Raw genomic sequence first — 22,654 nt, forward strand, 5'->3', positions numbered from 1 at the left:
GGGGGAGAGAGAGGTGGGGGGAGAGAGAAAGAGAAACATCAATGTGTGAGACTTATGATCAGTTGCCTCCTGCACTCCCAGACAAGGCCGGAGATCGAGCCTACGTGACCTTGACCAGAATCAAACCCGCAACCCTTCAGAACATGGGTAGAGGCTCTATCCACTGAGCCAAACTGGCTAGGATACACTTTTTATTTAATTTTCCACATGACCCCTTACAAAGAGAGGAATCCTCATTCTCCAGATGAGTAACTCAAGGCTCAGAGGGGTCAAGAACTTTGCAGTCATTTAGTTAAAAGAGGCAGAAGGGGAATTTAAATCCAGGGCCTAATCCTAAAGGTCATACTCTATCCCTTATACCAGTGGTCGGCAAACTCATTAGTCAACAGAGCCAAATATCAACAGTACAACGATTGAAATTTCTTTTGAGAGCCAAATTTTTTAAACTTAAACTTCTTCTAACGCCACTTCTTCAAAATAGACTCGCCCAGGCCGTGGTATTTTGTGGAAAAGCCAAACTCAAGGGGCCAAAGAGCCGCATGTGGCTCGCGAGCTGCAGGTTGCCGACCACTGCCTTATACCATGCTGTCTTCACTACAAAGGTAAAGAGTAAAACCTTTCCCAAAATTATGCAAAATTTTTAGAGGAATCATAAAACCTTTCAAACTAAGAAATGGATGTCTGAAGAAAAATATAAAAGAAAAACTTGGTCTTTAAAGAAACTTTTGATGTGTAATTGTACCCCACATGCCAGGCCGTCTGCTCATCTCCACAAGTTAGATCTTCTGCTTTTCCCCTAACAAAGCTATATTAACCAACAAAGCTATGTTAACCTACCAGTTCCCTTATAGTCATAGAAAGCTTAAGGTTTAGACTGTGGGAATCAGGGAGACTGCCATGGTTCCTGGGGCAAACAACATTTTGGGAAAACTATAGATAACATCTCAATTCAATATATATGATGCTTCATAGAAAATAATGGTCACAGGACAATAATTTACAAGCTTACTTTACAAAAAAACAAGACCACCCCTGATGCATGTGACCTTTTGATATTGCCTTAGAATCTACTTGGAGACCTTATCAAGAGACCAGAAGACCTAAGGAATTTGCCCTAACTCTTCCCCCTGCCCCCTCTCCCCCAAATCCCCTTCTCCAGCTTAAAAATCCTTAACTTAGTCCAGCAGGTAAGATAGAGTTGAGGCATTGATAAGTCTCCCATCTTCTTGATTGGCACCTTCTTGATCAATAAATCTTTCCATACACCAAACTGACATTTTGATTTTGGCCTTTCGAAATCTAGGGCACATGACTCAGAGTTTGATAACAAATACTTTCCAAATAAGATCAGAAACTATATGCTAGATAAGAAAACAACTGGATTTAGACTTGCCATTCTCTCCAAGGACATAAAACCAAGCTCGATTATTCATTCCCACAGCCAGATGATAAAGTCCTACTGCTACAAAGTTGGGTTCCACATCAACAGAAACTGTGATTGGTAGCTCCTATAATATAGAAAAGTAACTAGTAAAAGAAATGCTATAACTGCTTTGATTTTATTAATATATAAAATAAAAATAACAGCATTTTCATACTCCTTCAACAGGGTTGGCTACAGTGACTTCAAGGAGGGAGGTGAGATATGCAATCCTGGTGCTGCAGGCATCCCCAAGTATGGGAAGTTTGGTCAGGAAAACATGCAGTGAGCCCCTTTGGGTAGACAATGCCAGCAACTGGCCATCATCTGTCCAGGACAAGGTACTCAACCCTGAAATAATTGATAAAACAAAGAATTATTCAAAAACAAATATACTGTTGCAGGCAAAAAAGCAAATGTTTTTACTTAAGCTTCCAGAGGCATAAAAATCTCCAAATGTTTTCTTTAAAAGTTTAAAGTCTTTATTTAGACGTGGAAATTCACAATGGATTGACATATGAACATACTAACTCATTCAATACTGGCTTAAAGGGAAAATATATAATAATTTAGATTTTACAATTGGAATTGGGATAAAATGCACTATAACTCTTTGGATCAAAGTGGACTTATATCCTTCTAGTCAAGGAGTATGACTCAATGTAATTACTAAAATAAGGAGGCTATTTTTGGGAACTCTAGTAAAGGGTGCTAATTGTATTCCTCCTACAAAAACAAACACAATACACTGTAATTGGAATGATAAAATGTCAATCTGCTTCAGAAGAATTAATACCTTTAATTTCATCATCCAGGTTGATTATAGCATACATGTCTTTTAATTCTGCCAAGTCATGGATTTTAATGCTGAAAAGTAAAAAAAATTTAAACACAAGCTCTAAGTTAAATGGTTTTTGTTCATGAACAATTACAAGCTATACATGCTTATTTTAGTCTATTTATAATCAACAGGCCACTTCAAACAGAATGCAGAAATCTTATCACATATAAGAACTTACTTTTCCCCTTTATATTGTAGTTGTCATATGTATTGCATCTTCATGCAATGAACACACTGTCAGACAATATTATAATATTTGCTTTCAGTAGCCACATATAAAGATTTCAAAATTTAAAAATAGTCCATTATATCTACTCAGCTATTTACTATTTCTATTGCTCTTCCTTCATTCTTGATGTCCCTGTCAGTCATCTGTTCTCTCCTACCTGAAGAACTTCTTCAGCAATTCTTTTTGTTTAAAAAATATTTTTATTGATTTCAGAGAGAGGTAGGGAAGAGATAGAAACATCAATGATGAGAATCATTGATTGGCCACCTCCTGAACACCCCCTACTGGGGTTCAAGCCCACAACCCGAGCATGTGCCCTTGACTGGAATCGAACCCAGGACCCTCCAGTCTGCAGGCCGACACTCTGTCCACTGAGCCAAACCAGCTAGGGCCATCTGAGAATGTTTTTATTTCCCCTTTCCTACTGATGGATATTTTCACTGGATATAGAATTTCAGTTGATAGTTCTTTTCTTTTGGCACTTTAAGAATGTTGTAATGCTTCCTTCTGGTATCTATGGTTTCTGATGAAAAATTCACCATCATTCAAAATGTTGTTCACTGGCAGCTTTCAAGATTTTTTTCTTAATCTTGGTTTTTAGCAGTTTGTTTATGATGTATCTGGGACTAGATTTCTTTGGATTTATCCTTTTGGGGATTTGCTGAGCTTTTATAATACATAGGTTTATGTCTTTTGCCAAATGGAGAAGTTTCCAGCCATTATTTCTAAGACTTTTATGGCACAAACGTTAGACATTTTGGTATGATTTCACAGGTCTTTGAGGCTCTGTTCATTTTTTCCCAATCTAGTTTTCTTCTGTGTTGAGATTAGATATTTCTATTGGTCTATCCTCGAGTTCACTGACTCTTTGCTTTCCTTCTTCTTTTAAGTACACTGCATTAATTATATTTTTCAGTTCTTAACTTTCCATTTGGGTTTTCTTAATAGGTTCTATTTCTTTTCTGAAACTGTTTCCATTTGTTTTGCAAATGCTAGCTAGCCCTTACCTCTTTTTTTTTTTAATTTCTTTATTGATTAAGGTGTCACATATTTGTCCTCATCCCCCCATTCCCATCCCACACCCCTCCCCATGGATGCCCCAACCCCCTGTTGAACTTAACCATTGGTTAGGCTCATATGCATGCACACAAGACCTTTGGTTGATCTCTCCCTTCTCCCCCCACCCTCCCCTATCCTCCCTCTGAGGCCCGATAGTCCGATCGGTGCCTCCTTGTTTCTGGTTCTGTTCTTGTTCATCAGTCCATGTTGTTCATCATTTCCCCTAGATGAGCGAAATCATGTGTCACTAGAGATGTACTTATAAGAATTGAATGTGCGACGAGCAATAATAGTTATGCTGACAGGCAAATGAATCAGTCTGTAGTGAGTTTCTTTCTGGACCAACAGTTCTTTTGAGACCCAATATCAATGTCCACCAGTTCCTTATGAGTACATGTCGGCACTGACCCCTCAGCTCTGGATGGTGGACAAATGGTGATAATGCAGGTCCGACTCCCTCTGGTTTGGTCTCGGCCGGACCCAGGGGCACGGCTTCACCCGGATCCAGGGGCCCACGGCCTCACCCGGACCCGGGGCCAGGCTCACCCGGATCCAGGGGCCCACGGCCTCACCCGGACCCGGGACCCAGGCTCACCCGGATCCAGGGGCCCACGGCCTCACCCGGACCCGGGACCCAGGCTCACCCGGATCCTGGGGCCCACGGCCTCACCCGGACCCGGGGCCAGGCTCACCCGGATCCAGGGGCCCACGGCCTCACCCGGACCCGGGGCCAGGCTCACCCGGATCCAGGGGCCCACGGCCTCACCCGGACCCGGGGCCAGGCTCACCCGGATCCAGGGGCCCACGTCCTCACCTGGACCCGGGGCCAGGCTCACCCGGATCCAGGGGCCCGCGGCCTCACCCGGACCCGGGGCCAGGCTCACCCGGATCCAGGGGCCTGCGGCCTCACCCGGACCCGGGGAGCCCTTACCTCTTAAAACATTTTTATAATAGCTGTTATCTTCATCCTCTTGGCCCTGGCATCTTTTGATTGCCTTTTCACAAGTGAGTTGAAAATTTCCTGATTCTTCATATGTCAAGTAATTGTGGGTTATATTCTGGACATTTTGAATATTATGTTATAAGATCCTGTGATTGTTTAAATCCCATGGAGAGGGTTAATTTCTCCCCCACCCCCTTTTAAAGCATGCAGGCAATCAACCCAAATGGGTTAAGGCCACAAGTTTAAAAGAGCCTTCCGGGTTATGGTTTCAATGTCAGCTCCATTTTCAAAGCCTTTGCAGTGGTATTTGGATATGTCCTTATATGGCCCACTCAGTGGCCACTATAGGACTTGGGCTATGATCTATTCCTCAGTTCAGTTCTCAAAGTCTTTGATATATGTTTAGGGTGAGATACATATACACGGCTCAGGGTAAATCTGGGAGTTCATAAATATCTTTATAGGGTTGTTTTCCAGAACTCCTCCCTCTCGGGATCTACCTGGTATTTTTCCAGCTTCATGAAGGCTCCCCTTTGTGGTCCTCCAGCTGGAAGCTGGGGCTCTAGTTACCATATTCTGCCTTGTATTTTCCACAACTGCCCCTGCACCTGTGGCCAAGCAGGGGGAGGACAGAGAGAAAAATAAGCAACAGGGGTTTGCCCCACCTTCTTGGCATCATAGCTCCCCCAAATGGAGAGGAAGGTTACCCTCCATCAGTTGCTGCCATTGCCATGGTGAGATTGCTTGATTGCTGGGCATGAGAAAACAAAGAACAAGAAAGAAAATTGGGGGATTTCCCCACCTCTCTCTGAGTGTTAGGAGTTCTCTTTCCTGCAACTTGAGCCAGCACTAGAGAGCTTCTCTCAGAGCTCCTCTGTCTATGCTCTGTGCCTATTTCTGGATTTCAGGCTGTCTTGAATCCTGAGACTGGGAGATAAACGGAAGACTCATCACTGGTTCAGTTGTACTTCAAATTCTGTTATCCTTCGTCAATCTGCCTGCTACTATTTACTTTCAGAGTCCTTAAACAGCTGTTCTATGCATTCTGTTGAAGTTTTATAGCTGTATTCAGTGAGAGAGAGAAAGTGGAGCTTATTCCATGTTAACTAGAACTTCCTATTTTATTTTTAAGACTGATTTTCAAGCATACTCCATTTTAGGTTTTATATTTAGTATATCTTTAGTATTTTAGGTTTTGCTGTGAGTGTTAAAGATAGAAGTAAAGGAGTCTTAGAAATTTCCATTGCAAACATGTTCTAAGAGTGAAAGAAAGTATGGTTGACAGATTCATTTTGGCTACCAAAGTCTTGTTGAATCTCTTGAATATTTCCTATATAAGCTTTCCTGGGAAGTTGTAAATATAACTTACCAGTTATCGCCACATGTAGCAGCTTTGTTAAGGGTCTGTGATATTGCAATACTGGTTAGATTATCTTTATAATCACGAGCTTGAAATATCTCTAGACCAATCTCTCGAATATGAGTGGAAATGACCACAAAAATTCCATATGAAAAACCAACCATGATGTAGCCATCGCCATACCTATAGCAACAAAGGCAATAAATCAGTAAAAAGGGAGATTAACTGTCACTGGAAATACAGTACAAAAGTAAGTACCTTAAAACAAAGGAATTAGAGAATATAATTTATCAAAGGCCTATGTGCCAGATAACATATGCTAGGTAGTTTCACATACTAAATCACAGTCTGTAATCCAGAAAATTTTATATTAAGAAGTGAAAATTATATAGGCAAAATTTAAATATAATTAGTAAGGAAAAACATATAAATTTCTATGATGAACTTTTTGTACATACCAACTATAGCAGACAATGTTGCCATAGCTCTGCTTAAATTCCAGATCAACCGAGTTATATGGTTCATTCAAATTAAAAAGAAACAAAGTTTTCTTGCCAAGCACCACACTTATCTGCCAGAGAAGATCAAGAGATTGTGAAATGATACTCAGTACTTCATGAAAAGACCAATAAGCGAATTCAAACAGATGAACATACTTTATGAAAACAAGCCAAATTTAGATGTGTTAAATATTATACTAGTAATTAGTAAGTGAACAATGTAGTTAAAAAAATAAATTTTACTAACATATAGTATGAGAAGAATCCTTGGCTTTATACATATCTAATATATCCTTTGAAGTATAATAAATAGCTAGGTGGAGTAATTTTTAAAATTCTCTATACCTCTCATTAGAATATCATGCAATACAGGCCTGTAAGTCTGATATAGTTCCATTGAAATTGAATTCATATTCGGAATATAGAATCTTCCATCATAAAAGGTTATTCTCATTTTGAGTCATCTGGAATGATAGGTCCACACCCATGTGAATATTCTAGATTGGCTTTTTCTACCATCACTCTTTCCATCACCTGTAGGTCACTGGTCAATGTGGCTAGACTAGTGTCCTTCTGTTACTCACACAAGTCCATACTTAACTGTAATTCTCAGTGGAGGGTGTAATTGTGTTGGGCAGGTAAAAGAGTGTATTATTTATTTAATTGGGCTCATTAGGGTGATATATATATATATATATATATATAATGAGAGAGACATTCTGATATATTTCCTTGATTCTACGATGAGATCAATTATAAGTCACTACCAATTTAATAATAGCTTTTAAAGAAATAGAAACATTATTTCATTTAAATATAGACATATTGATTGTAAAAACTGTCTAGATTTCAGGATATTAAAATGTTGCAGGAAAATAAATCTCTAAGATATTTAAAAAAAAGCAACTACAATTTCCAGAGCTCTCATCACATCTGGTAGTAAAAATAAAAAATCATATAAAAATCAATACATCTATTTATAAAGGTACCCCCACTCTTTTTGTTACCACACCAACTGTAATAGGAAGATGGCTTCATTTGCTGTAATACCAGGTAGTCAGCAGCAGAAAAACAACTTTTAGGCCTGGGAGACTGGGGCCTACCATTGGTTTAATAAGTGACAGACCATAATTTATTTATCACGATAGGTTCTGAGCCACCCAGAAAAGGAGAGAGTATATTCTACAAAATTATTAGCATAATTTGGGCATGCATTTGATTTGGAATTCTTACTGTGCTTTCAGCAGTAGAGGTTCGGTCGTCACTCCTCATCATGGAAAACTGCATGTTGCCAGGCTCTGATTTCAATGGTGACTGCAGGGATGAAAATATTATCACTACAAATGAACCCAACACTCAAAGTTACTCTGAATAATAATAAAACAGGTACCTTGCTTTAATTTCTGTTATATGTTAAACTGATAACCTTAAATTCCCACTGCTACAAACATCTACAAATCCTAGATAAAATAGCTATCTCATTAAATGTATAGAGAAGCCTGAAAGAAGCTAAGGAAAATTTCCAAGGACCATAAGTAAAGATCAAACTGAAAACCAAAGTGTGTATAGAAACCGAGGCTGCAGCTATCCAGAGCAGCTGGTACAAGGAGACAATATGGAAGTGCATTTGACTTGGGTTGTGCTTTGGGTTAGAAAAAAAGTTGAACAAGTTCTATTCTAACCAAAGATTTTACCTCCTATCCTCATTATGGTCTGAGATTCAAATTTATACTTGAGTGGTCTAGAAATCCTCTTCAGTGTTTGGCAAAAAAAAAATCCAAAGCCTCTTCCAATGCTGCAAAAATTTTCCACAGAAAAGCCCTGAGAATATGAGCTCACAATTCAAAATGAGGAAACTCACAAAGAAACAATGTACTAAGAGCAAGAGTTAGCAGATCTAAGAATAACAGAATTATCAGAGAGAGAGAAAGATCATAAAATAAATACTTTAAGATTAACTAAAGACATAAAATGACTCATAAGTGTAAGAAAAAACTTTTTAAAAATTGACAGATTTTTACAAGAACCACAAAGTACTTTCCAAAAATAAAAAGGATAGTCTCATTAAAATAAAAATTCAATGGGAGAGGCAGAAGATCAGACAAATTTGAAGAAACAATAAGTGAACTGATTTGAGGTATTACCCAGATTACACAGAATGACAAAAAAACAACAACAACTATAAAAGTGAAATTAAGAGATATGAAAAGGTCCAACATATGTCTAACGGACACTGCAGAAGGACAGAACAGAAAGGGCAAGAGGTAATATTCAAAGAAATATTGATAATGACAAAGAATCTTCCAGAGTTGATGAAAGACAGCAATCTTCAGATTCAGGAAGACAGTACTCAGCAGGATAAATAAAAATAAATCCACATAGACCCGGAGTGATCTGCAAATAGTCAAAAGTCAAAACCACTAAGAAACCATACCAAATAAAGCAATGCCTTTGATGTATGCTTTGCTTACCACAGGACATCTTAAGTAGTATGTCTAATTCTGGAAGCATACTTCTTAGCAATCAGAAATGGGAAGTTGTTATCTTATATGTAAACTAGAGGCCCAGTGCACGAATTCGTGCACCAGTGGCGTCCCTCTGCCTGGTCTGTGGGATCGGGCTGAAACCTGCTCCCCAACATCTCCCGAGGGGTCCCAGATTGCGAGAGGGTGCAGGCCAGACCAAGGTGCACTATCGGGGCCGGGGAAGGATGCAGGAGGTTGGTCAGCTGGGGAGGGACCACGGGAGGCTCCAGGGCGTGTCTGGCCATCTTGCTCAGGCCTGATCGGTAGGACCCCAGCAGCAAGCGACTGGTCAACCGGTCAATTGTCTGCCCCCTGGTGGTCAGTGCACGTCATAGCAGTGGTTGAGTATATCATTAGCATATTATGCTTTGATTGGTTGAACGGACAACTGGACACTTAGCATATTAGGCTTTTATTATATAGGATTATATAGGATAACAGCTAAATGGTAGTGTCTTCCTGGGATGTTCTATGGAAAAATACTGTAAGGCCATGTCTTGATTCAGTGAGGAGGGGGGAAGCCAGAGACTACTGATGATGTCTAACATGAATATCAGGATGGGGAGCTCAAGCATTTGTACTATGTACCTACTATTCTAGTTAGCTGCAAAGTAGAATAATCAAAATTATGAGGTATTTTAGCAAATATTTTTTACACTATGTCAGATTAATCTTCTTTAAGAACCACTTGAATCATTCTATGGTTCTGCCCAACATGGTTGACTTACTTACTTCAGCCTAACTTTCAAAACTTTGCAGATATGGGAATCAATTTCTTCAGATTTATTTTCTGTAAATTTTCAATCAAAGTCTAAACCTTCAGCCAAGCCAATTTTGAACAAGCCATAAACAAGCTATAAGTTTTTCCTCTCATCTTTGTTCATGCTATTTTGCTTGGGTTGAAAGACACACATTGCTAAATGTCTTATGGTATCCACTAAAACAAGGTATAGCAGGATTCTGAGGTCTAACTATGAACAATTACCGTATTTTCCGGCGTATAAGACGACTGGGCGTATAGAAGATTTTCCTGGGTTAAAAAGTCATCTTATATGCTGGAAAATACAGTATATTATAAACTAGGGGCCCGGTGCATGAAGATTTGTGCATGGGGGGTGGGTCCCTCAGCCTGACCTGCACCCTCTCCAATCTGGGAGCCCTCAGGGGAGTCCTCTCTAATCCAGGAGTTTCTGTCTATCTTTGCAATCATATGATCGAATTGTCTGAGACCCCAACCCAGTTTTGTTTGGTGCTCACAGAACAATAGAGGTCTTTTTTTTTTCTTTGTTCCATTGGTGGAGATTTCCTAGAAGTTGCAGGATATCTTCCCTTTAATTTTTCCTCGACACTGTGACTTTACTTATGTCTCTCACCTTTGCTTTCCCTCCATCCCCCACCTGCAACAGTAACTTGCTCCAGGCTCAGTTTGCTCTGGTGTCTAGGAGATCCCGCAATGTGTCTGCCACTAGAACTACGATTCCCAACATTCCTGGTGCTCCCTGCGCTCTGGGCTTCTGCTTCTGGTCCAGGGGCTGCCACCAGAACTACGATTCCCAGAATTCCTGGTGCTCCCATGCTCTTGGTTTCCGCTTCTGGTCCAGGGGCTGCACAAACCAAAAGGACTGCGAACTCCAGCCACCCCCAGGCCGGGCTGACAGGACCGAACACTCCAGTGGCGTCCTGGGGACTCCGGCTGCTCGGCGCCGGTGCACACGCGCACTGGCCACAGGCTCGAAGCGGGTGGGGTCCTGGGGACACCCGCCAAGTCGCCCTGGCTATGTGAAGGGCATCTCACCCCACCCCCGGCCACTCAGCACCTGCACGTGTAGGCCCTGAGCGGCCACCCTGCCCCTGGCTGCTCAGTGCCTGCTGCCCACAGGCCCACCATCTTTGTGGGGTTAATTTGCATACTCACTCCTGATTGGCTGTGGGCATCATGGAGGTATGGACAATTTACATATTTGTCTATTATTAGTATGGATATACATTTATAAAAGTTATTTCACAAATATACTGTCTGACTAACCACAGAGCTGACCTCATGCTAATCCTATCTAATAAAGAGGGAATATGCTAATTGACCATCACGCCCTCACAAAGATGGCGGCGCCTATAGCCAATAAGGAGGGAATATGCTACTTGACTGCCACGCCCTCAAAAATGGCAGTGCCCATAGCCACAAGATAGTGGCACCCAGTCCCCTTAGCCCCGCCGGGGCGGCAGGTGCATGGCACGGCCAGGGCCACCCCAACGTGGGTCCGGCCGCTCCGCATACCTGCTTCCAGAGCCCCCCAGCCGCCCAGGGCCGGCCCGAGGCACAGGCAAGCCTTGGATGGCAGCTGCCCAGCCGCCCAGGGCCGCCCGAGGCTCAGATAACCAGGGCTGGCTGAGGCTTGTGGTGCCAGCAGTGGCAGCAGCAGAGGTGTGATGGGGGCGTTGCCTTCCCCTGATTGCCGGGTTGCCTCCCACGCCCGAGGGCTCCCAGACCGTGAGAGAGGGCAGGCCGGGCTGAGGGACCCCCCACCTCCAATGCATGAATTTTCATGCACTGGGCCTCTAGTACTAAATAATGGAAACATACAAAGGAGGATACCTGGATGAAGTAGTCATGTTAAAAAAATGTCCTAATATGTAAAAACAAAAGTTTTTGATGTTTAGAATATGAAGTTACTATATACATATCTCATATAGAGATTTAAACATTTTATAGATTAGTTTGATAGACAAACATTATTTTAGGTAAAAACTTGAATATATCGAAACAAAGAGATGTTACAGTATTACCTGTCTTATTGTGTCACCTTCTTGATTGCTAACTGTGATAATTTTATCTTCACCACCTAAAGCAAGCAGATTTTCTTTACTCCAACATCCACATGTGATTCTCTTAGTATGTTTTCCTGGAAAAGAGATGATTTTTGTACAAACACATGGATTTCTCAAAAAAAAATAAATAAAACATCTGTAGTGTCAATCTGAAAGCTTAGGTAATGTACTGTGGAAATTAAACAGACAAGGAATTTAAAATCTCATCAAATCAGTTGTGTCTAACAAATCTTATTTAAAACAGTTTATTACCAAGTTGTAAATCAAGATAATGGTATATAAGGGCAATAGTGTTCTCCAACATTTTCTGTGGATATGAGCAGAGGCCCTAAAATAAAAAGATATTCTACTCTTTGACAAGTTTATTTACTATATCACTGAACCTGAATGATAATGCCTTATGATAAGTAAATCCCAAAGCACTGAAGTTACCGTTACGATATTTAGCTTCGTGGTGTGGTGGACCCTTGGCATTCAACATTCACAGCGTGGACTATTCATATATAATCAAAGGACACAGAGTGATTTGTGATTTTACTGAGGTGCAAATATGAATGCACCTAGGGAGACTTGTGTTAAGAACTGAGTCACTTAGCTAGAGAGTGATATTAGGTAACTACTAATGGCAGGATGCTTTTTTATTGAGCCTTCTAGCCTGTGAAAAAAATCACATGCTTGACACTGTCGGCACTTATTGAAGGTCCTGGAACAAATACTCAAGAGCACCATAAGTGTACATATTCTGAAGGCAGACGGCCTATATTTGAATAAGTGGCTCACCACTTACTGCGGAATCGTGGTTAAGTTACCTCACCTTTCTCTATTCCTTAGTCACACCATCCACAATCTGGGGATGATGGTAGGAGCTATCTCACAGGGCTGAGGATCAAACAAGTTACAGCACTTAGAAGAGTGTCAGGCATGTAAGAAGAGCTATAGAAGTGTTAGCTGTTATTGAGAAGAGACGACGTTCCTTTTATTCTTTGTACCCCTTAGAGAACCTAATTCAGAAACTATGCAGAAAGCAGATTCTAAATAAACAGTTATAGAGTAGACCTTGAGCAGGAGGGTGCCTAGTGTGTTGGAAGGCAGTGTGGCTGGAGTAGAGGGAGGGAGGAGAGGGAGGGAGGAGAGAAGAGCATGAGATGAAGGCAGACAGTCTGCAGAAACCAGGACATGCAGGGTTTGGCTGGCCCTGTGAGGACTTTGGCTTTGACTCTGGGTGAGATGCAGAATGATTGGTGAGTTCTGAGCAGGAGGCTCACCCTGGACTCTCGGCTGAGAATATTCTATAGCGGGGTAACAGGTGAAGCATAGAGACCAATGAAGAGATTGCAGAAATTCAGGTGGAAGATATTTCAGGCCCTTACCACGATGTGGTAAGAAGAGGCTTCATTCTGGAGATATGTGAAAGTAGATTGTATACTTTTCTGGCAGGTTAGATACGGAGAGTATGGGAAAGAGAGAAGTCAAGGATAAGGCTAAGATTTGGCTTGAAGATCTAAAAGGAGGAAATACCCTTAATGATGAGAGGAAAAGCTGTGGGTCAAAATGATTTTGGAGATATTAAATGTGCGGTGTATTAGACCTCTCATCAAAGATGTTGAGTAAGGCCCTACCCGATTTGGCTCAGTGGATAGACAGAGCATCGGCCTGAGGACTGAAGGGTCCCAGGTTCGATTCCGGTCAAGGGCACATGCCCGGGTTGTGGGCTCAATCCCCAGTGGGGTCATGCAGGAGGCAGCCAATCAATGACTCTCTCTCATCATTGATGTTTCTATCTCTCTCTCCCTCTTCCTTCCTCTCTGAAATCAATAAAAAATATATATATTTAAAAAAAAACAACAAAAAAACCCCAAAAACATGCAAAAAAAAAAAAAAAGATGTTGAGTAAGCAGTGGCTGTATGAGTATAGTGTGTGAAAGAGATAAATAGGGGAGTTGTCAGGAGCAGACAGTATTTCAAATCAGGAGACCAGAGCCCAAAAGTAAACATTCAGAGAAGAGACTGAGATATGGGATATGCTGCTGATCACAGGTTAAGGGACTTGGGTGGTACACTGGAACTGGATATCCAAAGAGATGGGCATTAGGAAGGGGAAAAGGAGCACATGAAGAGAAAGCTGCCAAAGACAACTTTTTTCTACACCCAAGAAAGGGAGAAGGAAATCTCTTCTTGCTCCTCCTTCCTTTTGCTTCCAGGACTCAGAGTTTAGGTTAGCCTTAACATCTACAATAATAGTTAACACATTCTGTGTGCTTAACTTACAGTGTTCTGGTACTTTACATGTATTAAACTCATTTAGTTAACATTAACTCATAGTTAATATATATGGTAACTCAAGTTTGAGCCATGTTATTGGCAGACTGGTAATATCGAAACGGTAGTAAATGAAATTTATGTATATGAGAACTATGCAAAGTGAGAACTGCTTGAATCTAGTCTAGTTCAAGGAAACAAATCAGTGCAAGAGAAGACAAGGTCACAGATATTTAGTTACTGTAACACGCTGACAGGTCATGCTACCATGGAGTAGTTATCTAAAATGAAGTGGCTTCGTTTTAAGAAAATAAGGTTTTTAAAAGGGAAAAAAGCAGAGCCACAAATCACAACCAACTCTGAAAGAGGCTATAGATTTAACCTAAAATATGTAATCATCCTGAATCTTTTCAGGCCCTTTTAACATAGTTAATAAACAAGACGGAGAGCAGAATCCGTATTCATCTTAAACACAAAGATCACATATAGAATCATGTGTATATGACAAATACCTGACACAAAATAATCATGCTTTGACAAATTATTTTCTTAACTTCAAATGACAAAATAAGTAGTAGGATATACCTGCAGATGAAGTGAGATACAGAAAATGTCTAACTGAAGTAAACTCGACTAACTTAAGATGGAGAAAATTGATTTTTATAACTCAAAAATTTTTAATTTAATTTCCAAATGGATCAGTGGCATTACTGCTTAGTTGCAGCACTAAAAATATTAGCATTAGTATACATTCATGTGAAAATAATTTAAAATGATTAAGTGCCCTTGGTTGAAAGGGACTTTCTCAAGTAGTTTGTAGGCACTCTATGTCCAGAGCTTAATTCCTTCATTAGCAGTAAGTTATACTTTTCCTGGCTATTTGGATGTAATTAAGCCCACTGTTTTCATCATTTACCAGCATGTTACAATAATAGAAAAGAATGGATACTGTTTCCTCTTGTGTATTCAGAGGGCAGATGCTGAGTGACCAGAGGTTGAGAGAATCAGGCTGAACCAAAAAGGCCAAACAAAGAACACACACACACAAACACTCTCAGGCCATATACCCTGAGGCAAATATAACTCATAGTCCACACCCGGGTTAAATTGGTGCTTGCAGAGAATGAGGGGTCAGAATTAAGAATCTGGATTATCCCCTGTCCAAGCAGTCACCAAAGGTTTTAGTCCGTCTACTAATGTGTTCATACCCATGTCCAGAGGTACAAAGTGGGAGAGAAAGGGGCAGATGGAAGCCATGTCATTAATGTACTGGTGCCCAAGGACACAGGCTGATCTTGACCTTAGAGTAACCTGTTGTACGTGGCCTGGGACACGTTTAGTGGTCAGTGAAGAAGGATCTAGTTTGTGAAGTTTGACAGGGGAGTCTTAATACTACAAAATATCCCTTGCAATATCAGGAAAATCAGAGGCAGTAAAATTTACATTTGTAAAGCATCTCTAATATTTAACCGTGTTTCCAACTGTAACCTACCCAGGACAGGAATCTTTCGAGATGTCTGACGATTATAAATAAGCAAATTTCCTTTAACAGTTCCAACAGCCAGGAAACTTCCAATTTTTGACCAAATAAGGAAAGACATTTGATCCCTGTAACATTAAGATATAAATTACTAAACAATTCACAGACATAACCTCTAAGTAGTCCTTTAAAATGTATTTGGGTTAGAAGAGGTCAATGGGGGGAGGGGAAAGGGGGGCATATGTAATACTTTCAACAATAGATGTACACCCAAAGTGTAAGAGGACAGAGTAAGGAATGAAGGTCCTTAGACCCAGCAAGACTTTACATTGGACGGGCAGTACCACCTGAGGATGCATGCCTTGTGGATCAATTTGGGGGGTGTCAAGGGGAACTGCTAAGGTTATGTTTGGTCCTATTCTGCATGGCCGCCTTGCTTCCTCTGGGTTTATTCCTTGGAAAATAAACTGGGAATGTACAGATTCATATTACGGTGTATGTGCAATCTCTTCCTGCCCACCTGTGGGCCATATGATGCCACAAGGCATGTATTACTTTTATACCCATTACACATAGATGATAAATTGAGGCTTACTGAGGGCTAAGAAACTTATCCAAGGTCAAAATTGCAAAGTTTAAGTTGTAAATATTGACAAATTTTTCTTTTCCAATGAGAAAATGGTTTTAGCAGAGATCTTGTAATTTATTCTGTCTGCCTAGGACTTTTTCCACTTGAGAACTGCCCTCACCCTTACCCCATTCTTCATTTGGTGGAAGTATCAATCCGATGGCCCTGCCTACTCCACTCAGAGACCTTTTGAGGAACTGAGTGGACACGGGGGATGTGATGGGAACATGCTCTGGCATAATTTGCTGTGAAGAATGATAAAAGCCAATAGCTGCCAGTGGCCATGGACAGTGTCTGACTTAGAATGAACAAAATATAGAGCAAGGAAGAGCCAAGAGATAGTCTTGAGCCCTGGCTGGGTAGCTCAGTTGGAGCATCATCCCATGTACCAACCAGAAAGGTTGTGGGTTCCATTCCTGTACGGGAGCAACCGATCAATGTTTCTCTCTTACATTGATGTTCCCTCCCTCCTCTCTCTCTCTCTCCTGAAACCAATAAAGACATATCCTTGGGTGACGGTTAAAAAAACACACACCTTGATTGCATCATCAGAACCCCTAGGTCCAGCCATGCCTGCAGCCAATGCCATCTCCAGATTTCCCCAAATATGTTTTGTTCTCATCTTTCGAATTTTTAGTCTGTTTCATCAGAAACAACTTAAGAAGCTATTTATATTTTACAGCATAACTGTTATATTCTAGTTAATGGGCAAAATCAATAGGACTACATATAACAGAAAAAGAAATGAACTTTTTTTCTTTTATAAGAAAGTAACTCCTCGATACATCTCTAATGAAAGTAGTAAGTAATGTTAGCATCAAACCTACAAGTAATTATATTTCTAAGTGAAGATTTTAAAAAACCAAAGATTTGTCCTTACCTCATGCCACTGTCTAACTGGCTGGTTTTATTTGTGTTGGCATCCCATAGATAAATGCAACTAGATTTCTCAGCAACCACTGCTAGGATATCTCCGTCTTTATCCCAATCCATAGCAACACAATTACTTTGAATAAAGAGAGCAAAACATCACTGTCCATATTTTTAAAGTAGAGGAAAGAAATTTAAATACTCACCTATTTGTGATTTTTGTCTACAACAAGACCATTCAAGCTATTTTAAATAGGTCACAAAATTTTTAGTGAGAAATACAACTCACTATTCACTGCTTGGATAAGACTAACTTAAATTTTTTGTTGTTGACAGGATGGAAAAATTTTAATTGTTTTAAATACCATTTTCATATGCCATATTAAATATAATTACACCTACAATAATTAACTTATTGTTAACAGATTTCCTTGAATCCTCTAAAGAACCCGGCCCTTTGGTAAAACACACCCTACAAATGAATCCCAACTGGAATCAAGCGGTCATCTGAAGGGTTACTTTAGACTTAGAGAGAGAAAAAGAAGGTACTAATAGGTAATGAAGTCATATTTAGATAAACTGCATGTAAAATAGTTGAAGGCTGGGTAGATGTAGTATTGCAAACAGTGAAAAGACTGAATTCTGAAGTGATGGTTAAGAAATTTGTTTTCATTTTATATCTTAATGGAATGAGAAGAGTGATTCAATTGAGATGACAAAATAGCTCTAAACAGGAAATGATCTGTTTAACAGGTTTCTTACTACTCAAAATTATTCCCAATGTTTATTATAATTTAAAAACTTCCTTGGGGATGGACCTTTCTTTCTTGATGCCGAATTTTTCATTTTGACATTCTTTGTTCTTGCACAGATTTACATTTAAGATAGCTGGGGATTACTTCAGTTATTCTTCAAACTGTTAAAATGTTCTGGGACCTAACTGTTCTGTAGTAGTTTTAGAGATCTGGGAATATGAAAAGAGAAAAGCTTTCAAATTGCTGGTAAAATCATCTATCAATTAAAGACAAACTAAAGGCATTTTATTTATCTGGAGATCCTTTGTCAGTCAAACTCAATTATAATTAATATAGCAAAAAAAATTTCCAGAAGTAAAAAAATAAGGTCATTGTGTAACCAAAATAGATGTTGCAGAGTTTATGTAAAAAAGATCATACAATTTACTCAAAAGTTTTTACTAAGTGCCTCCTTCTTGTATTTTAGACATAATTAGAACTACCTTGACCTCTTTCCCAGAATACAGAAACCAGAGGCCACAACGAAGAGCAATGGGAAATGCCCGAACGGTGGCCTCAGGTGGGTGGTGGCAGAGCAGGAATTGGAAAAGGCTGTTAGAGATTTGCAAAGGTGGCGGCAATCACCTACAGAAAGCAGCTGTGAACTGTAAAAGCATGGCAGGGTAAGAACATTTAGGTGAGAGCGACTACACACTTAATAACCACTGAAACTATCAGTAAAAACAACACAGGTAATGATTACAGTGAATCATTAAAAATCTTCAATCGTGCCCTAACCGGTTTGGCTCAGTGGATAGAGTGTCGGCCGGTGGACCGAAGGGTCCCAGGTTCGATTCCAGTCAAGGGCATGTACCTTGGTTGTGAGCACATCCCCAGTAGGGGGTGTGCAAGAGGCAGCTGATCGATGTACTCTGTCATCGATGTTTCTAGCTCTCTATCCCTCTCCCTTCCTCTCTATAAAAATCAATAAAAAATATATTTAAAAAAAATCTTCAATCGTGCTTAGTGTGACTAGAATTATTTCCTGAATATAGATACAAGAAAGTCTTTGTCCTTTAAAAAGTATGTGAAAGTAACTATTTTTCTACAATTTATTAGGCAGGAGATACTATAGGGATACAGGCACATCTAAAGGCATGTTTAAAATTACATAAGAATTCTTTCATATGAACTCATTTCTAATCCTGCCTTTAAGCTTCTCTATGAATATATGGGTGTTTATAAACTCTAACTCATATGCTATTTATCTATGTATTTCATCAACTACTTAAGATATTTAAAAAAATAATTTGCAAATGGAAAAAGCAAAAGAGGAGATAGAGGTTATAATCTTATAAAATTCTATCTGATTGTGGCTTTAAGACAATACTTTTTTTTTACCTTCTAGGCAACAAAGCTTGAAAAAGTTTTTGATCCAACTCTGTACTTACCCAGATAAGTTAATTTCACTTCTTTTTTGACCATGGCGATCAAAGATTTTTACAATATGGTCAGCTCTAAAAGCAATTAGAACACAAAAATATGACTTGAATGTTTCTTTTATCTCTCTATGCATATAAAAGTTTAGGTGCCATACAAGTGCTTTCAATGTTCTCTCATCATCTATACTAATAAAAGGGTAATATGCTAATTAGACTAGGTGACCAGACATCTTCTAGACGTCCGATTTCCTTCCGGACAGTTAGGGGGCGACCAGGCTGTCAGGGGGGCAGTTAGGGGATGACCAGGCCAGCAGGGTGGCAGTTGGGGGGCAGCCAGGCCGGCAGGGGGGCAGTTGGGGGTGATCAGGCCGGCAGAGGCGCAGTTGGGAGGTGTCCAGGCCAGCAGGGGGGCATTTGGGGGGCAATCAGGCAGGCAGGCAGGTGAGTAGTTAGGAGCCACGGTCCCGGATTGCGAGAGGGATGTCAGACTGCTGGTTTAGGCCAGATCAGGATCGGGCCTAAACCAGCAGTCAGACATCCCCAGAGGGGGTCCCTGATTGGAGAGGGTGCAGGCCGGGCTGAGGCCCCCCCCCCCCCCCCCACCGCCCACCCCGTGCACAAATTTCATGCACCGGGCCTCTAGTAATTTCATAATTTGAATCTAAAAAGTTATTACTGGGGAAAAGGTTCCATGAACTCTGATGTTAATGGAGATAAAGATACTACTTTTCCCACCATATAAACATCTCACAATAACTTCTACTGAATAGATGGGTGGTTATGTGGGCATACAACCATTTGGAGTCAAGATACTTTATAAATTCAATGATTTCTTACCCTGTTACTGCAAGGTAGTTTCCTGATGCTTTTTGCCAGGTAAACTGTATTGGTGCACCAAGCCAATTCTTTTCTAGCAGTGAGAAAACACGCTAGAAAAAAAACACACAAAAAATATGATTAAGGGTTAGTCAGAAGAGATGTCAAAGTATGATCTTGAAAACAGTAGGATTCAGGATGGTGAAGGTTTATGTTAGAGCTTATCCAAAAGAAGTCAACAGTAGAACAACAAAACAATTAATCAACAAAACAAAAAAACTCACAATCTGGTTAAGTATGGACCTCAATATACAGGGGAGCCCAGCAGGTGTGGCTCAGAGGTTGAGTGGCCACCCAGGAACTAAGAGGTCATGGGTTTGATTCCCGGTCAGGGCACATGCCCAGGGTTGTGGGTTCAATCCCCAGTAGGGGGCGTGCAGTAGGTAGCCAATTGTTGATGTTTCTCTCTCATTGATGTTTCCATCTCTCTATCCCTCTCCTTTCCTCTCTCTAAAAATCAATAAAAACATATTTAAAAAACATAAAGGGGAGAGTTTATTATAAAACTTCTTTGCTTTGGAACGTTTTTGAAAATTAACTTTATAAAAATGTTATGTTTCATGTTTTATAGATGTTTAAGATTAAAAGAACCATATACTTCGTTCAAAATTACTTTCTGCCTTTACCCATCAGTTATATTTACTTCATCATTAAGTGTGTTTAGTTTGGCCATTGGATGGACAATGTATCAATCAAAAAATCATTCTTTTTTTTTTCACTTAGACAATCTAGAACTGTGGATATGGAAGCCACAAACCACATGTTGACTTGAAATTTTATTGAGGAGTTGAAATGTGGGTAGACCAAATTTATGAAAAAGAATGCAAACCATCTCATTGATAATATTTGTATTGATTACATGTTGAAATAATATTTTGGATCTACTGGATAAAATATATCATTAAAATTAATTTTATCTGTTTAAAAAATATTTTAATGTAGCTACTAAAATTTTTAAATTATATTGGTTCACACATTTATATCAAACAGTGCTGATCAGAACATCTAGGAATATAGAACATGAGTGAAAAAATTTAGATTTTAATATTAGGTTAAACTACAGATTAAACAATGATGCCCATATGTAGGCATATGAAGTTTACATACTACTACAGGTGGCTTAATATTCACAGTGACGATGCTTCCAATGCTCAAAATTACCCACTTATCAATAGGTATTTTGTATGTTAAAGAGATGAAATCCATCTCAACTGAAAACAGAGGTGGGAAAAATCACAGGTATATCCAATTTTGTGGAGCATGAAGACATCTTTAAAGAAAAAAAAAAGAGTATAAAAGCATCTTACTTTTGCAATTTTGTGACTACATTTCCCTGGAACCCCTTCCTGCTAGTGAACTTGAATTTCATTAGCTTCATTGGTAGAGCAGTGGAAAAGGTGCTCACTTCACAACCGGAAAACCAAAACTTAAGTTTTGCTTTTTACATTAGCTCTACGTAGGGCTTAAAGTCGCTTAAACTGCCTCAAACACAGAATTCTCAACTTTAAACCAGGAATAATATCTCTTCCCTTCAGATTCTTCATAATTGTGAAGAGCTTTAGAAATGTGAGTTATGATGACCGGCCTGTCAATTCCAATCTGCACACTAATAGTCACGAGGAAGCCTAAGGACGTATAAAATAATTTTTTAATCGAGCTTCCCATCTCTTTGCCGGGTCAGGGCGGGGCGGGGCGGGTGCTGTGGGGAAGCGGAAAGGTGAGGGGGCTGCAGCCAGGGGCCCAGGAGTGGGGTTCACGAGAAGCCCAAGCCTGGGAACCGTGCCTGCAGAGCACGACGCTCTGGAGCGTGTACACCTGCGGGTGCAGATTTCTCCGCGAACGCTGTTTACTCGCCACCAGGTGATCCATACATAGGACCAAATCACAGGCAACACGCTCAGTGATTGCGCCTTCGGGGCTCTTCACTCTGTTGAAGGAGCTGGTTAGTGGCACAGCTTGCCAGGGGGGTCGCTCCAAGAGATGAGGCAGCTCGTGACAGGCGAACGAGTCCCTTTCGCCGGGGCCCTGCAAACACAGTCCCAGGACTCGTTCCTTCCGCGCAGCGAAGTTGGGGCTCTCTTCTGACCCCGTCTGCTCATTTCCGGCCGGACCGGGGTGCCCCCGTCCCTCACCGCTTCAACTCCGGTAGCGACCCCAGAAATGAGAGGCCTCCCTCTCTGCTTTCTCCTCTATTTTCTTCCCTTTCCCCTCGCTCCTTCAACTGCGCCCCCATTCTCTCCCTCCCTGCCCGCCCCCTTCCCGACTCCACGCACTCGGAAGAGGGGGTGTCCCTATTCTCCAAGCCACGCTCCTCAGGCTGAGGGAAGGGCCAGGGGTCCGCTCTTCCCGCCCCCAGGGTTTGTAAGTTACTTACCTTCATCTCCAGACTGGCGCGCCCGCGCGACTGCGCAGGCGCACCTGGTCTCCTCCAAGGAGGCTACCGCGTTCCCGTCACCCAGGAGACCAGGCGAGCAGTGGCCAATCAGCGAGCACCAGCTGAAGGGCGGTGCTCCGCGGAGGAGAGCCGGAGACGTGGACGGGATCACGTGACGCCAGGATGGCAGGGCCCGGAGGAGTTGAGCGTCGCGAGACCTTTCAGCGCCCCGGTTTCCTGGCTGGGCAGTGATTGGATGGGGTCTGGAGACTCGCCCGGGGGAGGCGG

The 22,654-nt window shown here is 41.0% G+C and overlaps 1 protein-coding gene across 3 annotated transcripts in view; it reads right to left on the reverse strand.

Moving 5' to 3' along the window:
• Window positions 1–22,452, reverse strand: part of WDR19 (WD repeat domain 19) — a 68,382-nt gene extending 45,930 nt beyond the window's left edge. The window contains exons 1-12 of one of the 3 annotated variants that reach the window (XM_079770020.1): window positions 21,808–22,125; window positions 19,954–20,045; window positions 19,126–19,191; window positions 16,951–17,076; window positions 15,455–15,570; window positions 11,662–11,777; window positions 7,586–7,666; window positions 6,311–6,423; window positions 5,862–6,035; window positions 2,217–2,287; window positions 1,599–1,771; window positions 1,394–1,508 (exon numbers count right to left, since the gene is read on the reverse strand). In XM_079770020.1, coding sequence (XP_079626146.1) covers window positions 1,394–1,508; window positions 1,599–1,771; window positions 2,217–2,287; window positions 5,862–6,035; window positions 6,311–6,423; window positions 7,586–7,666; window positions 11,662–11,777; window positions 15,455–15,570; window positions 16,951–17,076; window positions 19,126–19,191; window positions 19,954–20,045; window positions 21,808–21,861 — 1,297 coding nt within the window. In that variant the 5' untranslated portion in view covers window positions 21,862–22,125. Of the gene's footprint in view, window positions 1–1,393; window positions 1,509–1,598; window positions 1,772–2,216; window positions 2,288–5,861; window positions 6,036–6,310; window positions 6,424–7,585; window positions 7,667–11,661; window positions 11,778–15,454; window positions 15,571–16,950; window positions 17,077–19,125; window positions 19,192–19,953; window positions 20,046–21,807; window positions 22,126–22,366 lie in introns of those variants that run through there. The other 2 variants (XM_079770021.1, XM_079770019.1) reach the window with 2 other exon arrangements.
• Between the last annotated feature and the right edge of the window lie 202 nt (window positions 22,453–22,654).

This window comes from Cnephaeus nilssonii (genome assembly GCF_951640355.1).
Source record: "Cnephaeus nilssonii genome assembly, chromosome: 1".
NCBI classification, from domain to species: domain Eukaryota; kingdom Metazoa; phylum Chordata; class Mammalia; order Chiroptera; family Vespertilionidae; genus Cnephaeus; species Cnephaeus nilssonii.